The sequence below is a fragment of the Bos javanicus genome, chromosome 1, assembly GCF_032452875.1.
Source record: "Bos javanicus breed banteng chromosome 1, ARS-OSU_banteng_1.0, whole genome shotgun sequence".
Classification (NCBI taxonomy): domain Eukaryota; kingdom Metazoa; phylum Chordata; class Mammalia; order Artiodactyla; family Bovidae; genus Bos; species Bos javanicus.
Genome location: NC_083868.1, coordinates 97,383,901 through 97,406,586, shown reverse-complemented (window position 1 = coordinate 97,406,586; position 22,686 = coordinate 97,383,901). Strand labels below are relative to the sequence as shown.

Sequence of the window (22,686 nt, the reverse complement as noted above, 5' to 3'; positions counted from 1 at the left end):
CCTGGACACTTGAGCTGAGCCTTGAAGGATGACTGGCAGATTTCCAGGTGCACTGCAAAGGAGTTAGAGACCTATTAAACAAAGGAAGCAGCCTGAGCATGCATGGGGTGCTTGCATTCCCCAAAAGGCTAAGGTTTTATTCTGTACAAAGACGTATGCTTTCAAACTTTTTAAAAATTTTTATCTATTTTTTAGTTGAAGGATAATTGCTTTACAGAATTTTGTTGTTTTCTGTCAGACCTCAACATGAATCAGCCATAGGTATACATATATCCCCTCCCTCTTTAACCTCCCTCCCGTCTCCTTCCGCATCCCACCCCTCTAGGTTGATACAGAGCCCCTGTTTGAGCTTCCTGAGACATAACAGCAAATTCCCATTAGCTATGTTTTACATATGGTGATGTAAGTTTCCATGTTACTCTTTCCAATCATCTCACCCTCTCTTCCCCTCTCCCCATGTCCATAAGTCTGTTCTCTAGTTCTGTTTCTCCATTCAGTTCAGTTCAGTCGCTCAGTCGTATCCGACTCTTTGCGACCCCATGAATCGCAGCACGCCAGGCCTTCCTGTCCATCACCAACTCCCGGAGTTCACTCCGTTGCTTCCCTGCAAATAAATTCTTCAGTACCATCTATCTAGATTCCATATATATGCATTAGTATACAATATTTATCTTTCTGACTGACTTCACTCTGTATAATAGGCTCTAGGTTCATCCACCTTATTAGAACAGACTCAAATGCATTCCTTTTTATGGCTGAGTAATATTCCATTGTGTATATGTACCACAACTTCTTTATCCCCTCATCTGTCGATGGACATCTAGGTTGCTTCCATGTTGTAGCTATTGTAAGTAGTGCTGCAATGAATATAGGGGTACATATATCTTTCTCAGTTTTGGTTTCCTCAGGGTATATGCCTAGGAATGGGATTGCTGGGTCATATGGTGGTTTTATTCCTACTTTTTTAAGGAATCTCCATACTGTCTTCCATAGTGGCTGTACCAATTTACAGTCCCACCAAGAGTGCACAGGGGTTCCCTTTTCGTCACACCCTCTCCAGCATCTGTTGTTTGTAGACATTTTGATTATGGCCATTCTGACTGGTGTGAAGTGATGTCTCATTTTAGTTTTGATTTGCATTTCTCTAATAATGAGCAGTATTGACCATGTGTTAGCCACCTGTTTGTCTTCTTGGAGAAATGTCTGTTTAGGTCTTTTTCCCATTTTTTGATTGGGTTGTTTGTTTTTCTGGTATTGAGTTGTATAAGCTGCTTGTATGTTTTGGAGATTAATCCTTTGTTAGTTGTTTCATTTGCTATTATTTTCTCCCATTCTGAGGGTTGTCTTTTCACCTTGCTTATAGTTTCCTTTGCTGTGCAAAAGCTTTTAAGTTTAATCAGGTCCCACTTGTTTACTTCTGTTTTATTTACATTATTCTAGGAGGTGGGTCATAGAGGATCTTGCTTTGATTTGTTTCATCAAGTGTTCTGCCTGTGTTTTTCTCTTAAGAGTTTTATCTTTCTGGTCTTACATGTAGGTCTTTAATCCATTTCAAGTTTATGTTTGTGTATGGTGTTAGGAAGTGTTGTAATTCCGTTCTTTTACATGTAGCTGTCCAGTTTTCCCAGCACCACTAATTGAAGAGGCTGTCTTTGCCCCATTGTGTATCCTTGCCTCCTTTGTCAAAAACAAGGCACCCATAGGTGCATGGGTTTATTTCTGGGCTTTCTATCCTGTTCCATTGGTCTATATTTCTGTTCTTGTGCCAGTACCATACTGTCTTGATGACTCTAGTTTTGTAGTATAATTTGAAGTCAGGAAGCTTGATTCTTCCAGCTCCATTCTTCTTTCTCAAGACTGCTTTGGCTATTTGAAAATTACTAGAGCTAATCAGTGAATTTAGCAAAGTTGCAGGATACAAAATCAATACACAGAAATCACTTGCATTCCTATATGCTAACGATGAAAAATCAGAAACAGAAGTTAAGGAATCAATCCCATTCACCACTGCAACAAAAAGAATAAAATATCTAGGAATAAACCTACCTAAGGAGACAAAAGAACTATATACAGAAAATTATAAGACACTGATGAAAGAAATCAAAGATGACATAAATATATGGACGGATATCCCATGTTCCTGGGTAGGAAGAATCAATATTGTGTGACTCTACTACCAGAGGCAGTCAGTCTACAGATTCAGTGCTATCCCTATCAAATTACCAGTGGCATTTTTCACAGAATTAGAACAAAAAATTTCGCAATTCATATGGAAACACAAAAGACCCTGAATAGCCAAAGCAGTCTTGAGAAAGAACGGAGCTGGAGGAATCAAACTTTTAAAGATGGGAAATGTCTTTTAAAATTTGTTTCTTTAGAGTGCTAAATGGCAGAAGTGACATCTGTAGATCCAATTTCCAGGATAAATATGCAGAGTTAAAAAAGAGGATTGTTGGAACCAAATCAAAAAGACCATAACAAAGATCTTTGGTCAAAATAGAACCAGGAAATGGAAGAGTACTGTTATTTATAAAAACCAAGAGAATAAAACTAAGAGTTTTATGGTCGATGAACAGAATTCTAATTACTGTAAATGAAATTTCTGTTGTATAAAGTAAGCTTTAAAGCAGTGGTTCCCAGCTTTGGGGCTACAGACCCTCTGTGGGGAGCTGGCAATAATATTATTGCAGAGAGTCATAGAATCTTTTATGTTCACTGAGCATAATTTTTTTTAATATAAATTTATTTATTTTAATTGAAGGCTAATTACTTCACATTATTGTATTGCTTTTGCCATACATCAGCATGAATCCGCCATGGGTGTACACGAGTTCCCCATCCTGAACTCCCACCTCCCTCCCCATACCATCCCTCTGGGTCATCCCAGTGCACCAGCCCCGAGCATCCAGTATCGCGCATCGAACCTGGACTGGCAACTCGTTTCTTACATGATATTCTACATGTTTCAATGTCACTCTCCCAAATCTTCCCACCCTCTCCCTCTCCCTCAGAGTCCAAAAGACTGCTCTATACATCTGTGTCTCTTTTGCTGTCTCGCATACAGGGTTATCATTACCATCTTTCTAAATTCCATATATATGCGTTAGTATACTATATTGGTGTTTTTCTTTCTGGCTTACTTCACTCTGTATAATAGGCTCCAGTTTCATCCACCTCATTAGAACTGATTCAAATGTATTCTTTTTAATGGCTGAGTAATACTCCATTGTGTATATGTACCACAGCTTTCTTATCCATTCGTCTGCTGATGGACATCTAGGTTGCTTCCATGTCCTGGCTATTATAAACAATGCTGCGATGAACATTGGGGTACATGTGTCTTTTTCCCTTCTGGTTTCCTCGGTGTGTATGCCCAGCAGTGGGATTGCTGGGTCATATGGCAGTTCTATTTCCAGTTTTTTAAGGAATCTCCACACTGTTCTCCATAGTGGCTGTACTAGTTTGCATTCCCACCAACAGTGTAAGGGGTTCCCTTTTCTCCACACCCTCTCCAGCATTTATTGCTTATAGACTTTTGGATCACAGCCATTCTGACTGGTGTGAAATGGTACCTCATAGTGGTTTTGATTTGCATTTCTCTGATAATGAGAGATGTTGAGCATCTTTTCATGTGTTAGCCATCTGTATGTCTTCTTTGGAGAAATGTCTATTTAGTTCTTTGGCCCATTTTTTGATTGGGTCGTTTATTTTTCTGGAATTGAGCAGCAGTAGTTGCTTGTATATTTTTGAGATTAGTTGTTTGTCAGTTGCTTCATTTGCTATTATTTTCTCCCATTCTGAAGGCTGTCTTTTCACCTTGCTTATAATTTTCTTTGTTGTGCAGAAGCTTTTAATTTTAATTAGGTCCCATTTGTTTATTTTTGCTTTTATTTCCAATATTCTGGGAGGTGGGTCATAGAGGATCCTGCTGTGATTTATGTTGGAGAGTGTTTTGCCTATGTTCTCCTCTCAAAGTTTTATAGTTTCTGGTCTTACGTTTAGATCTTTAATCCATTTTGAGTTTATTTTTGTGTATGGTGTTAGAAATTGTTCTAGTTTCATTCTTTCACAAGTGGTTGACCAGTTTTCCCAGCACCACTTGTTAAAGAGATTGTCTTTTCTCCATTGTATATTCTTGCCTCCTTTGTCAAAGATAAAGTGTCCATAGGTGCATGGATTTATCTCTGGGCTTTCTGTTTTGTTCCATTGATCTCTCTTTCTGTCTTTGTGCCAGTACCATACTGTCTTGATGACTGTGGCTTTGTAGTAGAGCCTGAAGTCAGGCAGGTTGATTCTTCCAGTTCCATTCTTCTTTCTCAGGATTGCTTTGGCTATTCGAGGTTTTTTGTATTTCCATACAAATTGTGAAATTATTTGTTCTAGCTTATGAAAAATACTGTTGGTAGCTTGATAGAGATTGCATTGAATCTATAGATTGCTTTGGGTAGTATACTCATTTTCACTATATTGATTCTTCCAATCCATGAACACGGTATGTTTCTCCATCTATTAGTGTCCTCTTTGATTTCTTTCACCAGTGTTTTATAGTTTCCTATATATAGGTCTTTAGTTTCTTTAGGTAGATATATTCCTAAGTATTTTATTCTTTTCGTTGCAATGGTGAATGGAATTGTTTCCTTAATTTCTCTTTCTGTTTTCTCATTATTAGTGTATAGGAATGCAAGGGATTTCTGTGGTTGATTTTATATCCTGCAACTTTACTATATTCATTGATTAGCTCTAGTAATTTTCTGGTGGAGTCTTTAGGGTTTTCTATGTAGAGGATCATGTCATCTGCAAACAGTGAGAGTTTTACTTCTTCTTTTCCAATTTGGATTCCTTTTATTTCTTTTTCTGCTCTGATTGCTGTGGCCAAAACTTCCAAAACTATGTTGAATAGTAGTGGTGAAAGTGGGCACCCTTGTCTTGTTCCTGACTTTAGGGAAAATGCTTTCAATTTTTCACCTTTGAGGATAATGTTTGCTGTGGGTTTGTCATATATAGCTTTTATTATGTTGAGGTATGTTCCTTCTATTCCTGCTTTCTGGAGAGTTTTTATCATAAATGGATGTTGAATTTTGTCAAGGGCTTTCTCTGCATCTATTGAGATAATCATATGGCTTTTATTTTTCAATTTGTTAATGTGGTGTATTACATTGATTAATTTGCAGATATTGAAGAATCCTTGCATCCCTGGGATAAAGCCCACTTGGTCATGATGTATGATCTTTTTAATGTGTTGTTGGATTCTGATTGCTAGAATTTTGTTAAGGATTTTTGCATCTATGTTCATCAGTGATATTGGCCTGTAGTTTTCTTTTTTTGTGGGATCTTTGTCTGGTTTTGGTATTAGGGTGATGGTGGCCTCATAGAATGAGTTTGGAAGTTTACCTTCCTCTGCAATTTTCCCGAAGAGTTTGAGTAGGATAGGTGTGTTAGCTCTTCTCTAAATTTTTGGTAGAATTCAGCTGTGAAGCCGTCTGGACCTGGGCTTTTGTTTGCTGGAAGATTTGTGATTACAGTTTCAATTTCCATGCCTGTGATGGGTCTGTTAAGATTTTCTATTTCTTCCTGGTTCCGTTTTGGAAAGTTGTATTTTTCTAAGAATTTGTCTATTTCTTCCAGGTTGTCCATTTTATTGGCATATAATTGCTGATAGTAGTCTCTTATGATCCTTTGTATTTCTGTATAATCTTTAATAATGGTCCTTTGTATCTCATCAGTTGGAGAGAACAGGGTGGAATTGAAAGCTGATGGATCTGTCATAGGGCCTGACTACAATCTGTCTTAACTGTGCTCTTTGATTGATTCTACTCTGCTCATGCCTGTATACATCATTACCTTAGGGACAGAAGGCTGTACAATTGCTGGTCTTTAAGTTGAATAAGTAATGGTTAAGTAATGGTTTGCACCCAGTAGTAAATTGTTAAAAACATGCAAGTACATGAAAGTGTACTTAACTTATTACCTAATTTATAGTTTTAAAAATAATTTTCTAACTGAATAGATACCAAAAAAACCACTGCTGCTGAAGGAAAGGCCTTTGAAATTTGTTTAATCTTTAAGTAGTTCTTATGTGTTAATAGGTGGGAACTAACTGTTGCTGTAATGTGATCTTAGAACTTTAAGCACTGGAGTTTCTTGATTCTTCTAGGTATTTGTGTGGATCTATGACCCAGTTCACTTTAAAACATTTGTCATGGGATTAATTCTTGGTAAGTACACTCTCTAAAATTTAGAAAGGAAAGTAAACAATACAGAAGTCAGAAATAAAATGTTTAACATAAAATAGCTATTTTTTAAGTACATTTTAAATAAAGCCAGAATATAAATGATAAACTGAGGAAAATATTTGCTCTACCTTAAAGCAAAGATCTTTAAGAAATTAACAGCCTGCTAGAAAAATGGTAAAGGTAGCTCACAGATAAAGAAATAGTGACCAATAATTGTGAGTGATACTTAATCACCCTCATGTTAAATACAAATTAAAACAATAGCAGTTATCAAGAGGACTATAAAGAGGAATAGTACCTATTATTAATGAAGGTCCAATACTTTAGAAAAACCACTATTATGCTCCAATAGCTGTTGGTATGTTCATTGTTTTATTTTTTATGGAGGGAAGTTTGATAATATCTTTCAAATTTTAAATGTATACACACTGACCCAAGTGTTCTGTTTCTAGGAATTTATCCCATGGCTGTTTGTAGTAATACAGTTGCATAAGGTGTCTGTTCAGAAATATGCATTGACATTTAATTCTAATCCAAATCCCTGTTCAGACTATAGTTAGAAGGATAATTAGCAAATATCTTTCAAGTTTTAAATGCCTTACTTTGTGACCTAATAGTTAAACTTCAAGAAATTTATCCTGTACCTTAATCAATTGCACACATGGGCATTGGTAATTGTTGCACTCTTGTCAATAATAGGATAAAGCTAGAAACAATTCAAGTCCCTCAATAGGAGGTTGGTGAATAAATTACAGTACAAATACATGCCAGAATATCATGCAGCTTTGAAAGAATTAGATAGGGTGTCCTCTCAGAAGGATACCTAGAATATATTAAAATTGTGAAAGAAAATATTGTAAACTCGTTTTTTGTTTTTTTTTTTAAATATCTGTGTGACTAGTTTTAATTGTATACAGGCAGTTTCTGGGCATACAAATAAGAAACAATAGTAGTTAACCTCTGGGGAGTGGACCAAGAATTGGGTAAAGACTTCATATTATACTTTCTGGTTTACTTTTAATTGTTTTTTCCTTTATTGTTTTATTTATTACCATAGGTGTGTGTTATTCCTGTAAATTTGGTTGGGGGTAGGGGTAGAGAATGATTTAACAAGTAGAAAAAAATAGATAGCAGTTGAACAAATTTGATCAATATGTTATCATAGGATCCCATTCAAAATAATAAATTCAACCCTTAGCTTCTAAATGAAATGGCTAGAATTTGAATCCTTATTTCTCTTGCTCTAAACACCTAAATACCAGTCATTCTTTTGGTTATTCCATGTGGTCCCAATGTACTTAGGAAAAAAAACTGGAGATGCTTGTATATGGTTTCCCTATCACCAAAAATTATCTGTATCAGAATCATCTGGTGAGCTTTTCATTCAGTAGATGTCAGAGAACCAATCTCCAGGGACGGATCTTTGGAATCATTTTTGGTTAGTTTTGTTGGTTGATTACATGCTAAAGCTAAAAGCGTCCCTTTTTGGTAGACAGATATCTTATAGTTAAAAATGAAGTTGAAGACAGCAGCAGTTGATCATTTAAGGAGCAAACAATTTCACATTTTTAGACAGCACTTTTCTAATTATATATAATTTATACTAGAGAAATCTTGACCTAATATGAGAATAGTAGTTAAAAATGTTAGGTTGAACTATGCAGTGATCGATAACTAAGCATTTTATATGTTTCAATAAGTTTATGTTTTAATTCTCCCCGTAGGGGTATGTATATTCACTGTCTTGGCAACTGAGCCATTTAAAATTTTAATCTAAAGTTTGTATGTGTAACTTTTCATCTCTTGTTCCAGTGATTGCAGTGATAGCAGCCACCCTCTTCCCTCTTTGGCCAGCAGAAATGAGAGTAGGTGTTTATTACCTCAGTGTGGGTGCAGGCTGTTTTGTAGCCAGCATTCTTCTCCTTGCTGTTGGTAAGTATTTGTTACTAGCAAGACTGACCTCGATAAGAGGTAGCTGTTGAGCAGTTTGGACTGCAATCTGGAGCTTCAGTAAAACTTAATAGCAAAATTCATGTAGGTGAATTAAGAAGTATATGGGCCTACTTTTTTGGTCATATCCCAAAACTGACTCAGGCTTCAAGTAGTATATGTGTTTAATTAGATTTACTCTGTGTGACGAAAGGATTTAATATGTCTTAATCTGCAAATAGGCTTCCCTGGTGCCAATGCAGGAGATGCAGGTTTGATCCCTGGGTTGGGAAGATGCCCAGGGGAAGAAAACGGCAACCCACTCCAGGAAATCCCTGGAAAGCCCTGCCTGGAAAATCCCATGGACAGCCTGGCAGGCTATATAGTCCATGGGCTTGCAAAAGAGTCAGACATGACTTAGCAACTAAACAAGAGTCTGCAAATAGATATGCTTTAAAATTTAGCTGCCATAAAGACTTTAATATTTTTACAGTGATTGATCATTTAATAAACATAATACTTTCAGTAAACTTTTTTTACCTAAGACAAATGAAACATATTAAACATTTACATTTTATATAGTAAATGATTATAAACAATTGATTTGCCATTCTTAGGAAAAATCAGTTTGTACCATGGGCCAAAATAAGTTCTTGATGCATTAACAAGTTTAAAATCCTTTTTGAAAATCAATAAGAAAATACAAATAATGTTATTTTACTTTTCTGAATGATTAGGGGCTTTCATAGCTAAAAATAAAGCATTATAAAAATAATCCAGTTCAAAAGAGGAAATTAACATGATTAATAAATATATGAAAAATGCTTATCACTAGATGTCAAATAATTAAGATAATGAAGTATTTTTGGCTTATATAATTAGGAAGATTTTTTTTGAAATGGAAATACTCAGTGCCAAGAAGGATTTGACTGTAAGGAAATACACCTAAATACAAAAGGTGGTGGTAGTTATGAGTGATTTTAGGATTCTTATTTACACTTGTCTGTATTTTTTACACTGACCATGTTATTTAATATGAGGCAAAACAAGTATTATTTTGCTTAAAATTCTAGTCTTTGAAGATTTTTTCAAAGGATGAACTGGTCTAATTTAGTTTTTCATTTGGGAAATAGCAATGTTTTTCTGCTTTTTTAAGCTGTTTAGTGATTTTTTTTTTCCTATCATATATAATTCTTTGGATCATTGAGAGCTTATGTTGTTATATAGTAACTAAATTCTGATTATTTTCCTCAAATGACAAATCAGCTTTTCTACCAGAACATATAGGAGGAGTACTTTATAAAAATTTTTTAAACAACCGGAATACTGATTTAATATCTGTTTTTAGAGGACAGAATTTGACCAAGATTGTCTGAATGAGATGTGTGTTATTCTGAGATTCTATGATATGTAATGTAGTAGATTATTATGTTTATAAAGCATTACTGCTCTAACCCTAAGCAATAGTGCTAAGCAATTTCCCTCCACCCTGGACATCACAGGGCCCTGATTTGGTGCTGCCATCCATAGACCCAGGGATCCATCTAGTATTTTCATTCAGTTCATCATGTTTATGGGCCTCCATTTATGGGGGGAATTTCTGACTCTGTGTGAAACCTTATTCATCCACCTTTCAGTTTTTCCTACCTCTAGTCTGTTCACCTTAAAAATAGCCCCTGAAGCTTCTGCATGTTAACAGTACATTTGCAGGCCAAGAAATAAATGTCTAAGAGTGTGAAGCAGGTAACTAGTGGTAATGTACTACCTGCATCAAGAATGAGAAGCCATAAAATTTTATCTGCCATTAGATACACTAGTCAAGTTGATGTCTTCTGATTCCCAGATCCCTGAAAATTTAGCAGCTTTTTGAAATTTTTCAGCAAAGGTTAATTTCCACTGAATAGAGTTAACCCACTTGCTTATCTTTCATTTAAACTGATATTCACAATAATTTATGGTTATTGTTTTGTTCTTTAAAGTATTGTTTCTCTAGTAATTCTTTCAATTTTTCATTTTAAATATACTGGGAGTTTAAGTAGCAATGTATGTTAAACAGCCTTGTCAATCAAATCAGAAAATAAATCCAACTTTTTTATTACTTCTCTTAGAAAATGTTTCTCTTAGAAAATTCCAAATATACGTTTAAATGGTTTGATCTGTATCCTACTTGTAAATTGGAGATTTTATTATATTATCTCATGAAGTATTATTTATTGGTCAAATTAAATTTGGTGTTGCTTTGAATATGTATATTTAGTACTGCAATTTAAAATAAGACCTCTGGCAATTTTCTAAATATGTCACTTTTAGTATAGAAATGGTTCAATTCAGTCAGTTCAATTGCTCAGTCGTGTCCGATTTCTTTGCGACCCCATGGACTGCAGCACGCCAGGCCATAGAAATGGTATGACCATACATATCACAGTAGTTTTTCTCATGATTCTTCTCTTTTTGCCCCTAGTAATATACTGGCATATAGAGAAAAACTGTTGAAAAAAAAGAATTCTGCTATACCCATAGGGATGTGACTTTATTTGCCACTTTAATGTTGCTTTTTCTTGTATTTCAGGCAAGATTTCATACTATGAACTATCTGTTTTACAACCCTTCAAAACCTAATGTAACATCATAATTCTATTTGGAGAAAAAAATATGCAACCTCCTTAAGAGATGTTCATTATTTCTTTTTATCAGTGTGGTTTATTCACTGATTTATTTAATAGTTTCAAGCATATTTGCCTTTTCTGTTTGTATACACAAAAGATACTGGTGTGTATACAGTCTTTCAGAATATTTATGTTCTTTTGTGAAAACAGAAATTAGTGCTTTATAAAAGTCAAGGCAGCTATAACTATTTTATCTGTCTGAAGCTAAATAATGGAAGAAACATAGATGAGCTTTTCTCAGACTTTATTAGAAAACAATGATAGGATTATCTGTAAAGAAAACGAAAACTGAAATGAAACCCAAGAAACCTGTCATAATTAATTAGCTCATAACATTCACATAATCGTGACCTTTAAAAAAGTAAAATCCAGACAAATCACTCAGCTCCATATATGTGATAAATTAAAAGAAAGATATGAAATACTGGGGTTTGTGATAGTTCATTACTATAAACTTTAAAATTATCAATTTCTTCTATTATCTAACCATTGTTGATCCCATGGACTGTAGCCTGCCAGGCTCCTCTGTCCATGGAATTCTCCAGGCAAGAATACTGGAATGGGTAGCCGTTCTCTTTTCCAGGGAATCTTCCCCACCCAGGGATCAAACCTGTGTCTCCTGCATTGCAGGCAGATTATTCACCATTTGAGCCACCAGGGAAGCCCATAGTTGTCATACTGCTCTAAAAGAGTAACTTCAAACCTATTTGTTAAACCCATCTGGATTTCTATGTTACTTAATACTGGGGAAATGTTGTCCTTAAATAAAAAGAAATTGCTGTTAGGAAAATGTTCTCTTATTGTTCAAAAGTATTTTTACTTAGAAGACTTAACCTTTAGGTAGGGTCAGCACATGCCTTGAACTCATGATACATTTAGGAACCCATGGAAATAATTTCATTTTCATTTCTTCTAAAATGAAAAGTAACAATATATATACTTCTCTATAATAGTGAATCTGTGCAGGGTTATATTTGTGTTTATACCAGAAAGGTTGTAAAAAGCATAATTTTTTCTATTTTTTAATGGAGGAATTGCCTTAGACAAAAGTGTCTAGGAAAGTCATAGTGCAACCCTGCTTTCTCCTTTCTAAGGCTTAAGATATCATTCATCTCTTACTTGGGTTTATTTCCTTTTTTCTTCTACCATGACTTCACGTGTACTTCCAGGGTCCAACTGGCAGCTGTGTTTATTGAATTGTAACATAGCAAAGTACATAAAGTATAAGTATATCCAAGAAATAAATGGATATAAGTATATCCAAGATATACTTATATACTTGGATATAAGTATATCCAAGATATACTTATATACTTGGATATAAGTATATCCAAGAAACAGTGCGCAGATGAAAAAAACATAAAAGCACTTTTTTGAATGGCGTTGCAGCATTGTGCCCTCAAGTTCAGAGCAGAATGCTGTGTGCCGGGAATACTCTTGATAGCTGCTAATCTAGGATTTAACTGTTTATATTTAAGGTGAATGTAATATACAAATAGGAAGACTCTGAATGTTTTCCCACTTTTTCATTAACAAATATTCCCTGCTGTCTGAGTCAATGCTTGAATTATTCAGTTAGAGAAATTTTTCTCCCACAGCTCGTTGCATTCTGTTTCTCATCATTTGGCTCATAACTGGAGGAAGGCACCATTTTTGGTTCTTGCCAAATCTGACTGCTGACGTGGGCTTCATTGACTCCTTCAGACCTCTGTACACACATGAATACAAAGGACCAAAAGCAGACTTAAAGAAAGATGAGAAATCTGAAACCAAAAAGCAACAGAAGTCCGACAGTGAGGAAAAGTCAGACAGTGAGAAAAAGGAAGATGAGGAGGGGAAAGTAGGACCAGGAAATCACGGAACAGAAGGCTCAGGTGGAGAACGGCATTCAGACACAGACAGTGACAGGAGGGAAGATGACCGATCCCAACACAGTAGTGGAAATGGGAATGATTTTGAAATGATCACAAAAGAGGAACTGGAACAGCAAACAGATGGGGATTGTGAAGAGGAGGAGGAAGAAGACAACGATGGAGAAACAACTAAATCTTCACATGAAAAATCATAATCTGACTAATTTGGGGACTAAATATGTGCAAGAGGTTGGATTTTCTATGTTGGCTGATCATCATAATGTACACATGACATTTGTAGCATTCTTTAAATCCATTTACTGAAATGGATTTGACATCTAAGCAGTTATATTCAGTCCTTCATTTCATATAATACTATTATTGATACAGTCTAAAGCCATTTATAAGTTTTATCTATTTGATAATTTTACACTAAATAGGTCTCATTTATTTTGACAATTATCAAAGATGCACTTTCCACAATGACATTTAGATTATTGGCATTTTTGATAGTTGTATGGCTTTTTACTGTTAGACTGATCAGAATAACTAAAAGGGATAAAAATAAACACCAATATTTTAGATTAAGCATAGTTTTGTAGCCATTTCACAGTTTCTTTGAGATGAAATGCTTAAACTTATTGTTCTTATTAGTTTAGCTTTTGTTGATTATTAAATTATATCAGAAAACTTCTAAGATTCTAACTTAGCAGGGTTCAAAAACATTTTGTGGAAACAAGCCAACTAGTAATAATGCAGCAACACTTTAAGTTTAGCTACAAATTCTCCTTTTCCAACTTAGGAAATCCAAACTGATTTGTACGCCTGATTCAGAGTAAGATGGTCGTCTCCAACAGAGGAAGCAAGCAGAATTGGCTGGGAGGTGATGGTTCTTCCCATTTCCTTGTCGTAAAGTAAAATGTATTCTGTACATAATTTACAAATAAACATTTTATTTTAATTGTTACTTCTTATTTAGACGTTTTCTCAACACTTAAATTTGTACAATTAAGACCATTTAAGGGTATGTTTTTAGATGGAAGTTTCAATAACCCACAGAACATCTGTGATCTTTCTACAGCAGCTTCAGTTTTGTGCCAACATTCCATGTATTTGAATATGAGTTGAAATGATCTTTATTAAATAAGAGCAGACTTAAAGTAGCTGTTTGTACGCCTTAATGTTTATTTTGATTTATCTTAAATCTCTACATTCAGAAATGGGGTACTATATTATCAGATCAGGAGAACTGCTATGAAAGATAATTTACTGTTCTAAAATATCAATTTAAAATAAAGAGCATAAAAGAAAACATAAGAGAACTATTGGACTCTAATTGCTTTCAACTAGTTTTGCAATTTGATTTCATGTCTTGCAAACCTTAGTTACAAATCTTTAGGAATATCGTGTGTTTACTTATGAGCATAATCATTCCTTGAAGTTATACTCTTACAAAATGATAGTGAATATTGAATTATTTTCCTTCGGTCACAGAGCGTTTGTAGTTGAAATAGGTGGTGTGTATAGTTCTTCATTTTTCTTTAGGCTGTTTCCCATCTAAGTGTTAGACTAAAGATTTAAATTTTTCTAAGTGTGAAAAACTACACTTTCTGTATGCTGACACATTTTGTTAAACATGGCTTGTTTGCTTCTTTATAGTATTCCTTGTAAGTGGACAGAAATGTGGCTATTTGATGTTAATGCAGCTCTCTCAAGGCTGTAGTCAGTTTAAGTTACCTCCTAGCAAATATGCATTGATTTAAATGCCTGGGTGTTTTCCCCTCACAATACAGAGCTCTCCTACTTTATTTCTACAATAAGAGATGTATAATTATAACTTCCGAGCTTCTTAATCATGAGTAACATTAATACCTATTTTGGGATATGATAATGGTACCAAAAGTGTCTTTCAGAAATAAAAGTGATTTAACCTTTACTGTTGTAACAATGCCCAGGCAGTCAACATTCATCCATAAACTCTTTATAATGTATGTACTATGTCTCATCTTTAAGGCATTTGAAACCTGGCAGGAAAGTCAGCTTCTTATTGATATGTGTGGATTCTTAAAGAATGTTAATCCAAATTTTTTAAATATGTGAAGGTCCCTGGGGGAAAATGTCATTCTTAATGTGGCTAGAAAGCAAGTTAGAAATTTCAGCTATTTTACTATTCAGAGTTACTTACTTTAAACAAAAAATCAAAAGACTGCCACTGTTATATTTCTCAAGAATAATAGATGGCTGTCTTTGTTGACTAACATCAAATATTCTTATGCCAGAGCATGGGAAATTGGTTACATTAGTCAATGGAATGGTGATTGTTTTTTTAAAAAAGACTTCAGGTTTGCTATGCTACTGTAAATAGAAGCGTAAAGCTTTTGGATAATGTAGGATTTATTGTGGAGTGGGTATAAATTGGCCTAACTAATAAGCAGGATTGAATTAACCAACTGAGTCCAGATAATAATGCATTTGTGATTGTAAAGTCAATGTATTAAATAGATTGTTTTTTCTTTTCCCTCCCACTGATTTCTTTAATTTTCAAGCTATATGGCCTTCTAGACAACTTTAATTGAAATAATTTGGATTTAGCTGAATACTATCAAAAAGTAATAAATTTTAATATGTCATATTAAAATTATGCGCAGGTTTTAATGTTTTCCCCCTTCCTGATTTTGCGTTATGAGTGCCAATTAGTTGCTAATATAGAAAAATCATCGGTGTCTTTTGTAAATTGAATTTTCCTTTTTGAATCTTTATTAGGAACTAGAAGACAACATGTATCGTCATTATTCATGGTGATTGGGTTCTATAAAGTCACCATGTTGCGTGCTTGCTGAGTCGCTTCAGTCATGTCCAATTCTTTGCGACCCTGTGGACCATGAGTACTAGAGTGGGTTGCCGTGTCCTTCTCTAGGGGATCTTCCTGACACAGGGATCAAACCTGCATCTCTTACATCGCCTGCATTGGCAGGCGGGTTCTTTACCACTAGCACCAGGTGGGAAGCCCATAAAGGTACCCGCCAACACAGAATTAGCAAATACGGAACCGTTGCTCCTAGGGGGAATACCGGGGTTGTTCTGTGAGTCCCTGGCCACATGTTTACCAACTAATCAAAACACGAACTTGTTTCAGATGTCTTTCTGTTTGGTTAACTAACATTGAATTCATGGGTCAACAGCAACTGTAACGTCATGCCCAAGCCAATTTGTCTAATACATGTGCTTCCTTCAAAAGGTCTATCACTGCCGTCTAGTACTTAGACACTACACAGCATTTCAGCACTTCATTTGGGGGCCATTTTAAACAGTAAAACCACCAATTAAAAAAAAAAATCCAAAAATGCAAAAAACAGTGTGCTAAATAGAGCAAAGGATGCTTGTGTAAATTATATGAACTGAACCAAGAACACAGCATGTCATCTTGTCACCCTCAACTGGGAGCATATGCATTGGGCTAGGTCAAATTTTTCACCACTCCATGCATGACTGTGAAAGCATCACGAAAGTTTTAAAACACAGGCAAATTTACAAATAAAGAATCCACAAATAAGGAGGATGAACTGTACTTAACTGTATTATAAAGCTGTGACGTACCTGTCTGACCTACAGAATAGAATTTATTGCTGAACCATGCTCCAGTATTTCCATAACATTTTAAGTATCCATTCTGACTGAAAGTAAATATGTAGTTCCTAATTGTAGTTTCCTTTTACTCTGTGTTTCAGTAATATTTCAGTTCTTTGTCCATTCATTCAGTAATACCAAAAGCTTAACATGCCAGAATTTTAGGGGTAGCTGTGGGTTTTTTTTTTTTTTTTTTTTTAATTTTTGCCCTCTTAGACCATCAAATAGTTTGAAAATCGCTGTGGTAGAAATTTGCCAAGTGGGCTGGATATCTCTACCTCTTACAGTTCCACTCTGCTCTCTGTCCCCAAAAGGCTGATGAGTAGGCCACAACAGTGGGCCCCTTCGCCCCCTGGCTTCTAGCTAGGTTTTTGCTAAGGAATGTCGTGGCTGGAGATCTGAGGGTGATCAGGGATGGTCTCAGCTATCCCACAGTGAGCTACCTCAGTACTCAAAGGTAACCACTTCCTCTAAACTTTGCTTATTTCTTTAAATTTGCCACTCCTTGTTCTCTTCCCTTCTGGCCAAGGGGTGATGCCAGATCTGCCACTAGCCAGGAGTTGTTGAAGCTATTGTGTTTCCTCTTGTGAAGTCCCCCACACCCACATCTTTGTTAGTATCTCCTCAAAGTGTCATCATTTAAGAACTATCTGCTTCCTGTTGGAAACCAAGATGGGTAAACCAAAGAGAAGTTCCTAGAGAACAGTTCTGATGAGTTCATCCCTGATGGGTCCTTATCAACAAACATTGTTAGAAAGTATCTCACAACCTTACAGACCATGCCCTAACAGTTTAGATAACTGAAATCCAATTCTAGTGGATACCTATGCAGATAACTGCACAAAGAAATGAATTTGTCTTTAACAAGCTCTTAAGCCAATGTCTGTGGCATTTAGTTAACATGTTTTTGAGTAGATCCAAATTCATTTGGATGTAGAGCTAGACATCCTGGAATGTGAAGTCAAGTAGGCCTTAGGAAGCATCACTACATACAAAGCTAGTGGAGGTGATGGAATTCCAGTTGAGCTATTTCAAATCCTAAAAGATGATGCTGTGAAAGTGCTGCACTCAATATGTCAGCAAATTTGGAAAACTCAGCAGTGGCTACAGGACTGGAAAAGGTCAGTTTTCATTCCAATCCCAAAGAAAGGCAATGCCAAAGAATGCTCAAACTACCGCACAATTGCACTCATCTCACACGCTAGTAAAGTAATGCTCAAAATTCTCCAAGCCAAGCTTCAGCAGTACGTGAACTGTGAACTTCCAGATGTTCAAACTGGTTTTAGAAAAGGCAGAGGAACCAGAGACCAAATTGCCAACATCTGCTGGATCATTGAAAAAAGCAAGAGAGTTCCAGAAAAACATCTATTTCTGCTTTATTGACTATGCCAAAGCCTTTGTGTGGATCACAAAAAAACTGCTGAAAATCCTGAAAGAGATGGGAATACCAGACCACCTGACCTGCTTCTTGAGAAACCTATATGCAGGTCAGGAAGCAAGAGTTAGAACTGGACATGGAACATCAGACTGGTTCCAAATAGGAAAAGGAGTATGTCAAGGCTGTATATTGTCACCCTGCTTATTTAACTTCTATGCAGAGTACATCATGAGAAACGCTGGACTGGAAGAAGCACAAGCTGGAATCAAGATTGCCGGGAGAAATACCGATAACCTCAGATATGCAGATGACACCACCCGTACGGCAGAAAGTGAAGAAAAACTAAAGAGCCTGTTGATGAAAGTGAAAGAGGAGAGTGAAAAAATTGGCTTAAAGCTCAACATTCAGAAAACTAAGATCATGGCATCTGGTCCCATCACTTCATGGCAAATAGATGAGGAAACAGTGTCAGACTTTATTTTTGGGGGCTCCAAAATCACTGCAGATGGTGATTGCAGCCATAAAATTAAAAGACGCTTACTCCTTGGAAGGAAAGTTAGGACCAACCTAGTTCAGTTCAGTTCAGTCACTCAGTCGTGTCCGACTCTTTGCAACCCCATGAATCACAGCACACCAGGCCTCCCTGTCTATCACCAGCTCCCGGAGTTCACCCAGACTCACATCCATTGAGTCAGTGATGCCATCCAGCCATCTCATCCTCTGTCGTCCCCTTCTCCTCCTGCCCCCAATCCCTCCCAGCATCAGAGTCTTTTCCAGTGAGTCAACTCTTTGCATGAGGTGGCCAAAGTACTGGAATTTCAGCTTTAACATCAGGTCTTCCAATGAACACCCAGGACTGATCTTTAGGATGGACTGGTTGGACCTCCTTGCAGTCCAAGGGACTCTCAAGAGTCTTCTCCAACACCACACTTCAAAAGCATCAATTCTTTGGCACTCAGCTTTCTTCACAGTTTAACTCTCACATCCATACGTGACCACTGGAAAAACCATAGCCTTGACTAGATGGACCTTTGTTGGCAAAGTAATGTCTCTGCTTTTGAATATGCTATCTAGGTTGGTCATAACTTTCCTTCCAAGGAGTAAGCATCTTTTAATTTCATGGCTGCAGTCACCATCTGCAGTGATTTTGGAGCCCCAAAAATAAAGTCTGACACTGTTTCCACTGTTTCCCCATCTATTTTCCCATGAAGTGACGGGACCAGATGCCATGATCTTCGTTTTCTGAATGTTGAGCTTTAAGCCAACTTTTTCACTCTCCTCTTTCATTTTCATCAAGAAGCTTTTTAGTTCCTCTTCACTTTCTGCCATAAGGGTGGTATCATCTGCATATCTGAGGTTATTAATATTTCTCCTGGCAGTCTTGATTCCAGCTTGTGTTTCTTCCAGTCCAGCATTTCTCACGATGTACTCTGCATATAAGTTAAATAAGCAGGATGACAATATACAGCCTTGACGTACTCCTTCCCCAATTTGGAACCAGTCTGTTGTTCCATGTCCAGTTCTAACTGTTGCTTCCTGACCTGCATATAGGTTTCTCAAGAGGCAGGTCAGTTGGTCTGGTAATCCCATCTCTTTCAGAATTTTCCACAGTTTATTGGGATCCACACAGTCAAAGGCTTTGGCATAGTCAACCAACCTAGACAGCATATTAAAAAGCAGAGACATTACTTTGTCAACAAAGGTCCATCTAGTCAAGGCTGTGGTTTTTCCAGTAGTCATGTATGGATGTGAGTTGTAGTATAAAGAAAGCTGAGTGCAGAAAAATTGATGCTTTTGAACTGTGGTGTTGGAGAAGACTCTTGAGAGTCCCTTGGACTGCAAGGAGATCCAACCAGTCCATCCTAAAGGAGATCAGTCCTGGGTGTTCATTGGAAGGACTGATGTTGAAGCTGAAACTCCAATACTTTTGGCCACCTGATGTGAAGAGCTGACCTATTTGAAAAGATCCTGATGCTGGTAAAGATTGAGGGCAGGAGGAGAAGGGGACAACAGAGGATGAGATGGTTAGATAGCATCACCGACTCAATGGACATGAGTTTAGGTAAACTCCGGGAGTTGGTGATGGACAGGGAGGCCTGGCGTGCTGTGGTTCATGGGGTCACAAAGAGTAGGACACGACTGAACTGAAGTGTACTGAAAAGGCTCATAATCTCTTATCTCAGCCCCACCTTAGAGCAGGTGGGCTAAAGTTCTTGAGTCAGATCATCATACTTTGGTCTCATCTTGTTTCCAGTGAATGCTAGATCACTTCAACTCTTGTGCCGTGGATCCTGTCTCAGAATGTTGTTTTTAAGTGCAGAAGTAAAATGCATAGCATTACAAACAGAACTAGTTATGTTGAGGTGTAAGTTATCAAAATATGTGTGTGATAGAGTAATGTATGTGTTCACTTACTAATCAGATCTAGCAGAAAGCTTAATAGCTGCTATGACATTGAGGCAGCATGAACAATATATTGAGATCTCTGCAACTGCAATGTGATATGAAAAGACGAGAATCCTATTAACGACAAAGTCAGATTACTGCCTAAAACATCTCTGGATTATATGTATCTATAATTAAAAGGAATACTAAATTTCAGTTATAGCCTAGTGAAAAAAAAAATTTTTTTTTCCTAACCAAGTTCACATATCCTCCAAACTCTGACAAATCCCCTTAGAGTTCTGTGTACTCCAGGTTAAACACCCTTTACCTAGATAATCAGTTAACACCAATATCAAGTAGAACTATAACATTATATTCAAAGGTCGGTGATACTTAATTTAGTGTAGTTTAGTATTTAATATAATTCACAGCTCACATCTACTTCAGTAACACATACTTAGCAAGTTCCAAGTTGGGACAGCTTGCAGGATCAGCCAGCTGGCATGCTGCTGCCATGATAATACCTGTGCACTGCTTCACCTGTAGCAAGATTGTTGGCAACAAGTGGGAGGCCTGCCTGGGGCTGCTGCAGGCTAAGTACACCCAAAGGATACCCTGGATGCTGGCCCAAGTGGGCCTAACCAAGAAGCTGCTCAACTATGCACCCCTGGGGGAATGATGGTTTGCTTAGAATCTCTTCCTTTGGGGACCACTCTTCCTTCTGTAGCCTCCTCATTCCATTCTAGGGTGACTGACCCCATGGAAGAGCACATGACCCAATGCAGACCAAGTCCTCTCTGCATTGTCTATAATAGAGTTCTAAGGATGAAGTGTACCTGGAGATGCCAATGACTGTATTTCCTCCAGGTGGTGGACTGCACCTGCCTAGAAATAAAACCATGCTGGAATCAAGATTGCCAGGAGAAATATCAGCTACCTCAGATATGCAGATGATACCACTCTAATGGCAAAAAGTGAAGAGGAACTAAAGAACCTCTTGATGAGGGTGAAGAAAGAAAGTGAAAAAGCTGGCTTAAAACTCAGTGTTAAAAAAACTAAGATCATAGCATCTGGTCCCATCCCTTCATGGCAAATAGAAGGGGAAAGGTGGAAGCAGTGACAGATTTCCTCTTCTTGGGCTCTAAAATCACTTCAGATGGTGACCACAGCCATGAAATTTGAAGACGATTGATTCTTGGCAGGAAAGCTATGACAAACCTAGACAGTGTGTTAAAAAGTAAGGACATTACTTTGCTGACAGAGGTCCATATAGTCAAGGCTATGGTCTTTCCAGTAGTCATGTATGGATGTGAGAGCTAGACAGTAAAGAAGGCAGAGCACTGGAGAACTGATGCTTTCCAACTGATGCTGGAGAAGACTCTTGAGAGTCTCTTGGAAAGCAAGGAGATCAAACCAGTCAATCTTAAATCAACCCTGAATACTCATTGGAATGACTGATGCTGAAGCTAAAGCTCCAGTACTCTGGCCATCTGATATGAACAGCCAACTCATTGGAAGAGACCTGGTGCTGGGAAAGATTGAAGGCAGGAAGAGAAGGGGACAACAGAGGATGAGATGGTTAGATGGTATCACTGACTTGATGGATGAGTTTGAGCAAGCTCTGGGAGTTGTTGATGGACAGGGAAGCCTGGCGTACTGCAGTCCATGGGGTCTCAAAGAGTCAGACACAATTGAGCAACTGAAGCGCAAACTTTCAGCCCCATTGCCTACTCACATTCTTTTTTCTTTCCCTGACCTTGTTGCTTGGCTTGTGAAATCTTAGTTCCCCGACCAGGGATTGAACCCAGGCCACAGCAGTATGCACTAAGTCCTAACCACTGGACCACCAGGGAATTTTCCCAACTCACATTCTTTATTCCAGACTATACAGATTAAGAGGAGTGTGGTGACCCGTAGGGACAGAAGGAATGCCATTTACACCCCCAATATAGGCCATAGAATGCTTTTCCACGAAGCAATTACAGTTTTCTGTAGCACTCGGAGGTCAGGCAACTGCAGAACTTTGAAACTGGGAGACCTGATTCAACTTCCTTCTTTTGCTTTGTTCAGTCAACACTTACTGAGCCCCCACAATGTACCAAACAAGGGAAATACGACATGAGGAACCTGTAGTCCCTGCCTCCAAGCAGCTCACAGTCCAGGTTAAGGAGCAAGCCACCAGCCTCTGCCCAAACAAGAGCAAACAGTGCAGAAGGAGATCCATCTTCTACCCTAAGAGAATGATCTCTGCCACCTGGAAGTTTCCAGCCTTGTGGGGGAAGATAAGTGAAAGTGTTAGTCACTCAGTCTTATCTAACTCTTTGCGACCCCATACACTGTAGCCCACCAGGCTCCTCTCTCTGTCCATGGAATTCTCCAGGCAAGAATACTGGAGTGGGTTGCCATTCAGGCAACTGCAAAGTTGAACTCTGTGTGCCATAGAGAAAACGCTGGTGCTGTGGGGCTTACTTAGATCATGAAAGAGAGACTGGGGAGGCAAAAAAGGAAGGCGAATGGGGTAGCCCTCATGCAACAAGCAATGGTTTTACCACTGCAATCACTCATTCCCTTTTTACTATAAACATGCTTTCCAAAGTTGGGAATATTGCCCTCTA

General features: G+C 37.4%; 1 protein-coding gene across 1 annotated transcript in view; it reads left to right on the top strand.

Moving 5' to 3' along the window:
* Nucleotides 1-15,203, top strand: part of SEC62 (SEC62 homolog, preprotein translocation factor) — a 33,191-nt gene extending 17,988 nt beyond the window's left edge. The window contains exons 6-8 of the mRNA XM_061416369.1: nucleotides 6,155-6,215; nucleotides 8,046-8,165; nucleotides 12,427-15,203. Coding sequence (XP_061272353.1) covers nucleotides 6,155-6,215; nucleotides 8,046-8,165; nucleotides 12,427-12,896 — 651 coding nt within the window. The 3' untranslated portion in view covers nucleotides 12,897-15,203. The remainder of the gene's footprint in view (nucleotides 1-6,154; nucleotides 6,216-8,045; nucleotides 8,166-12,426) is intronic.
* Nucleotides 15,204-22,686: the final 7,483 nt, after the last annotated feature.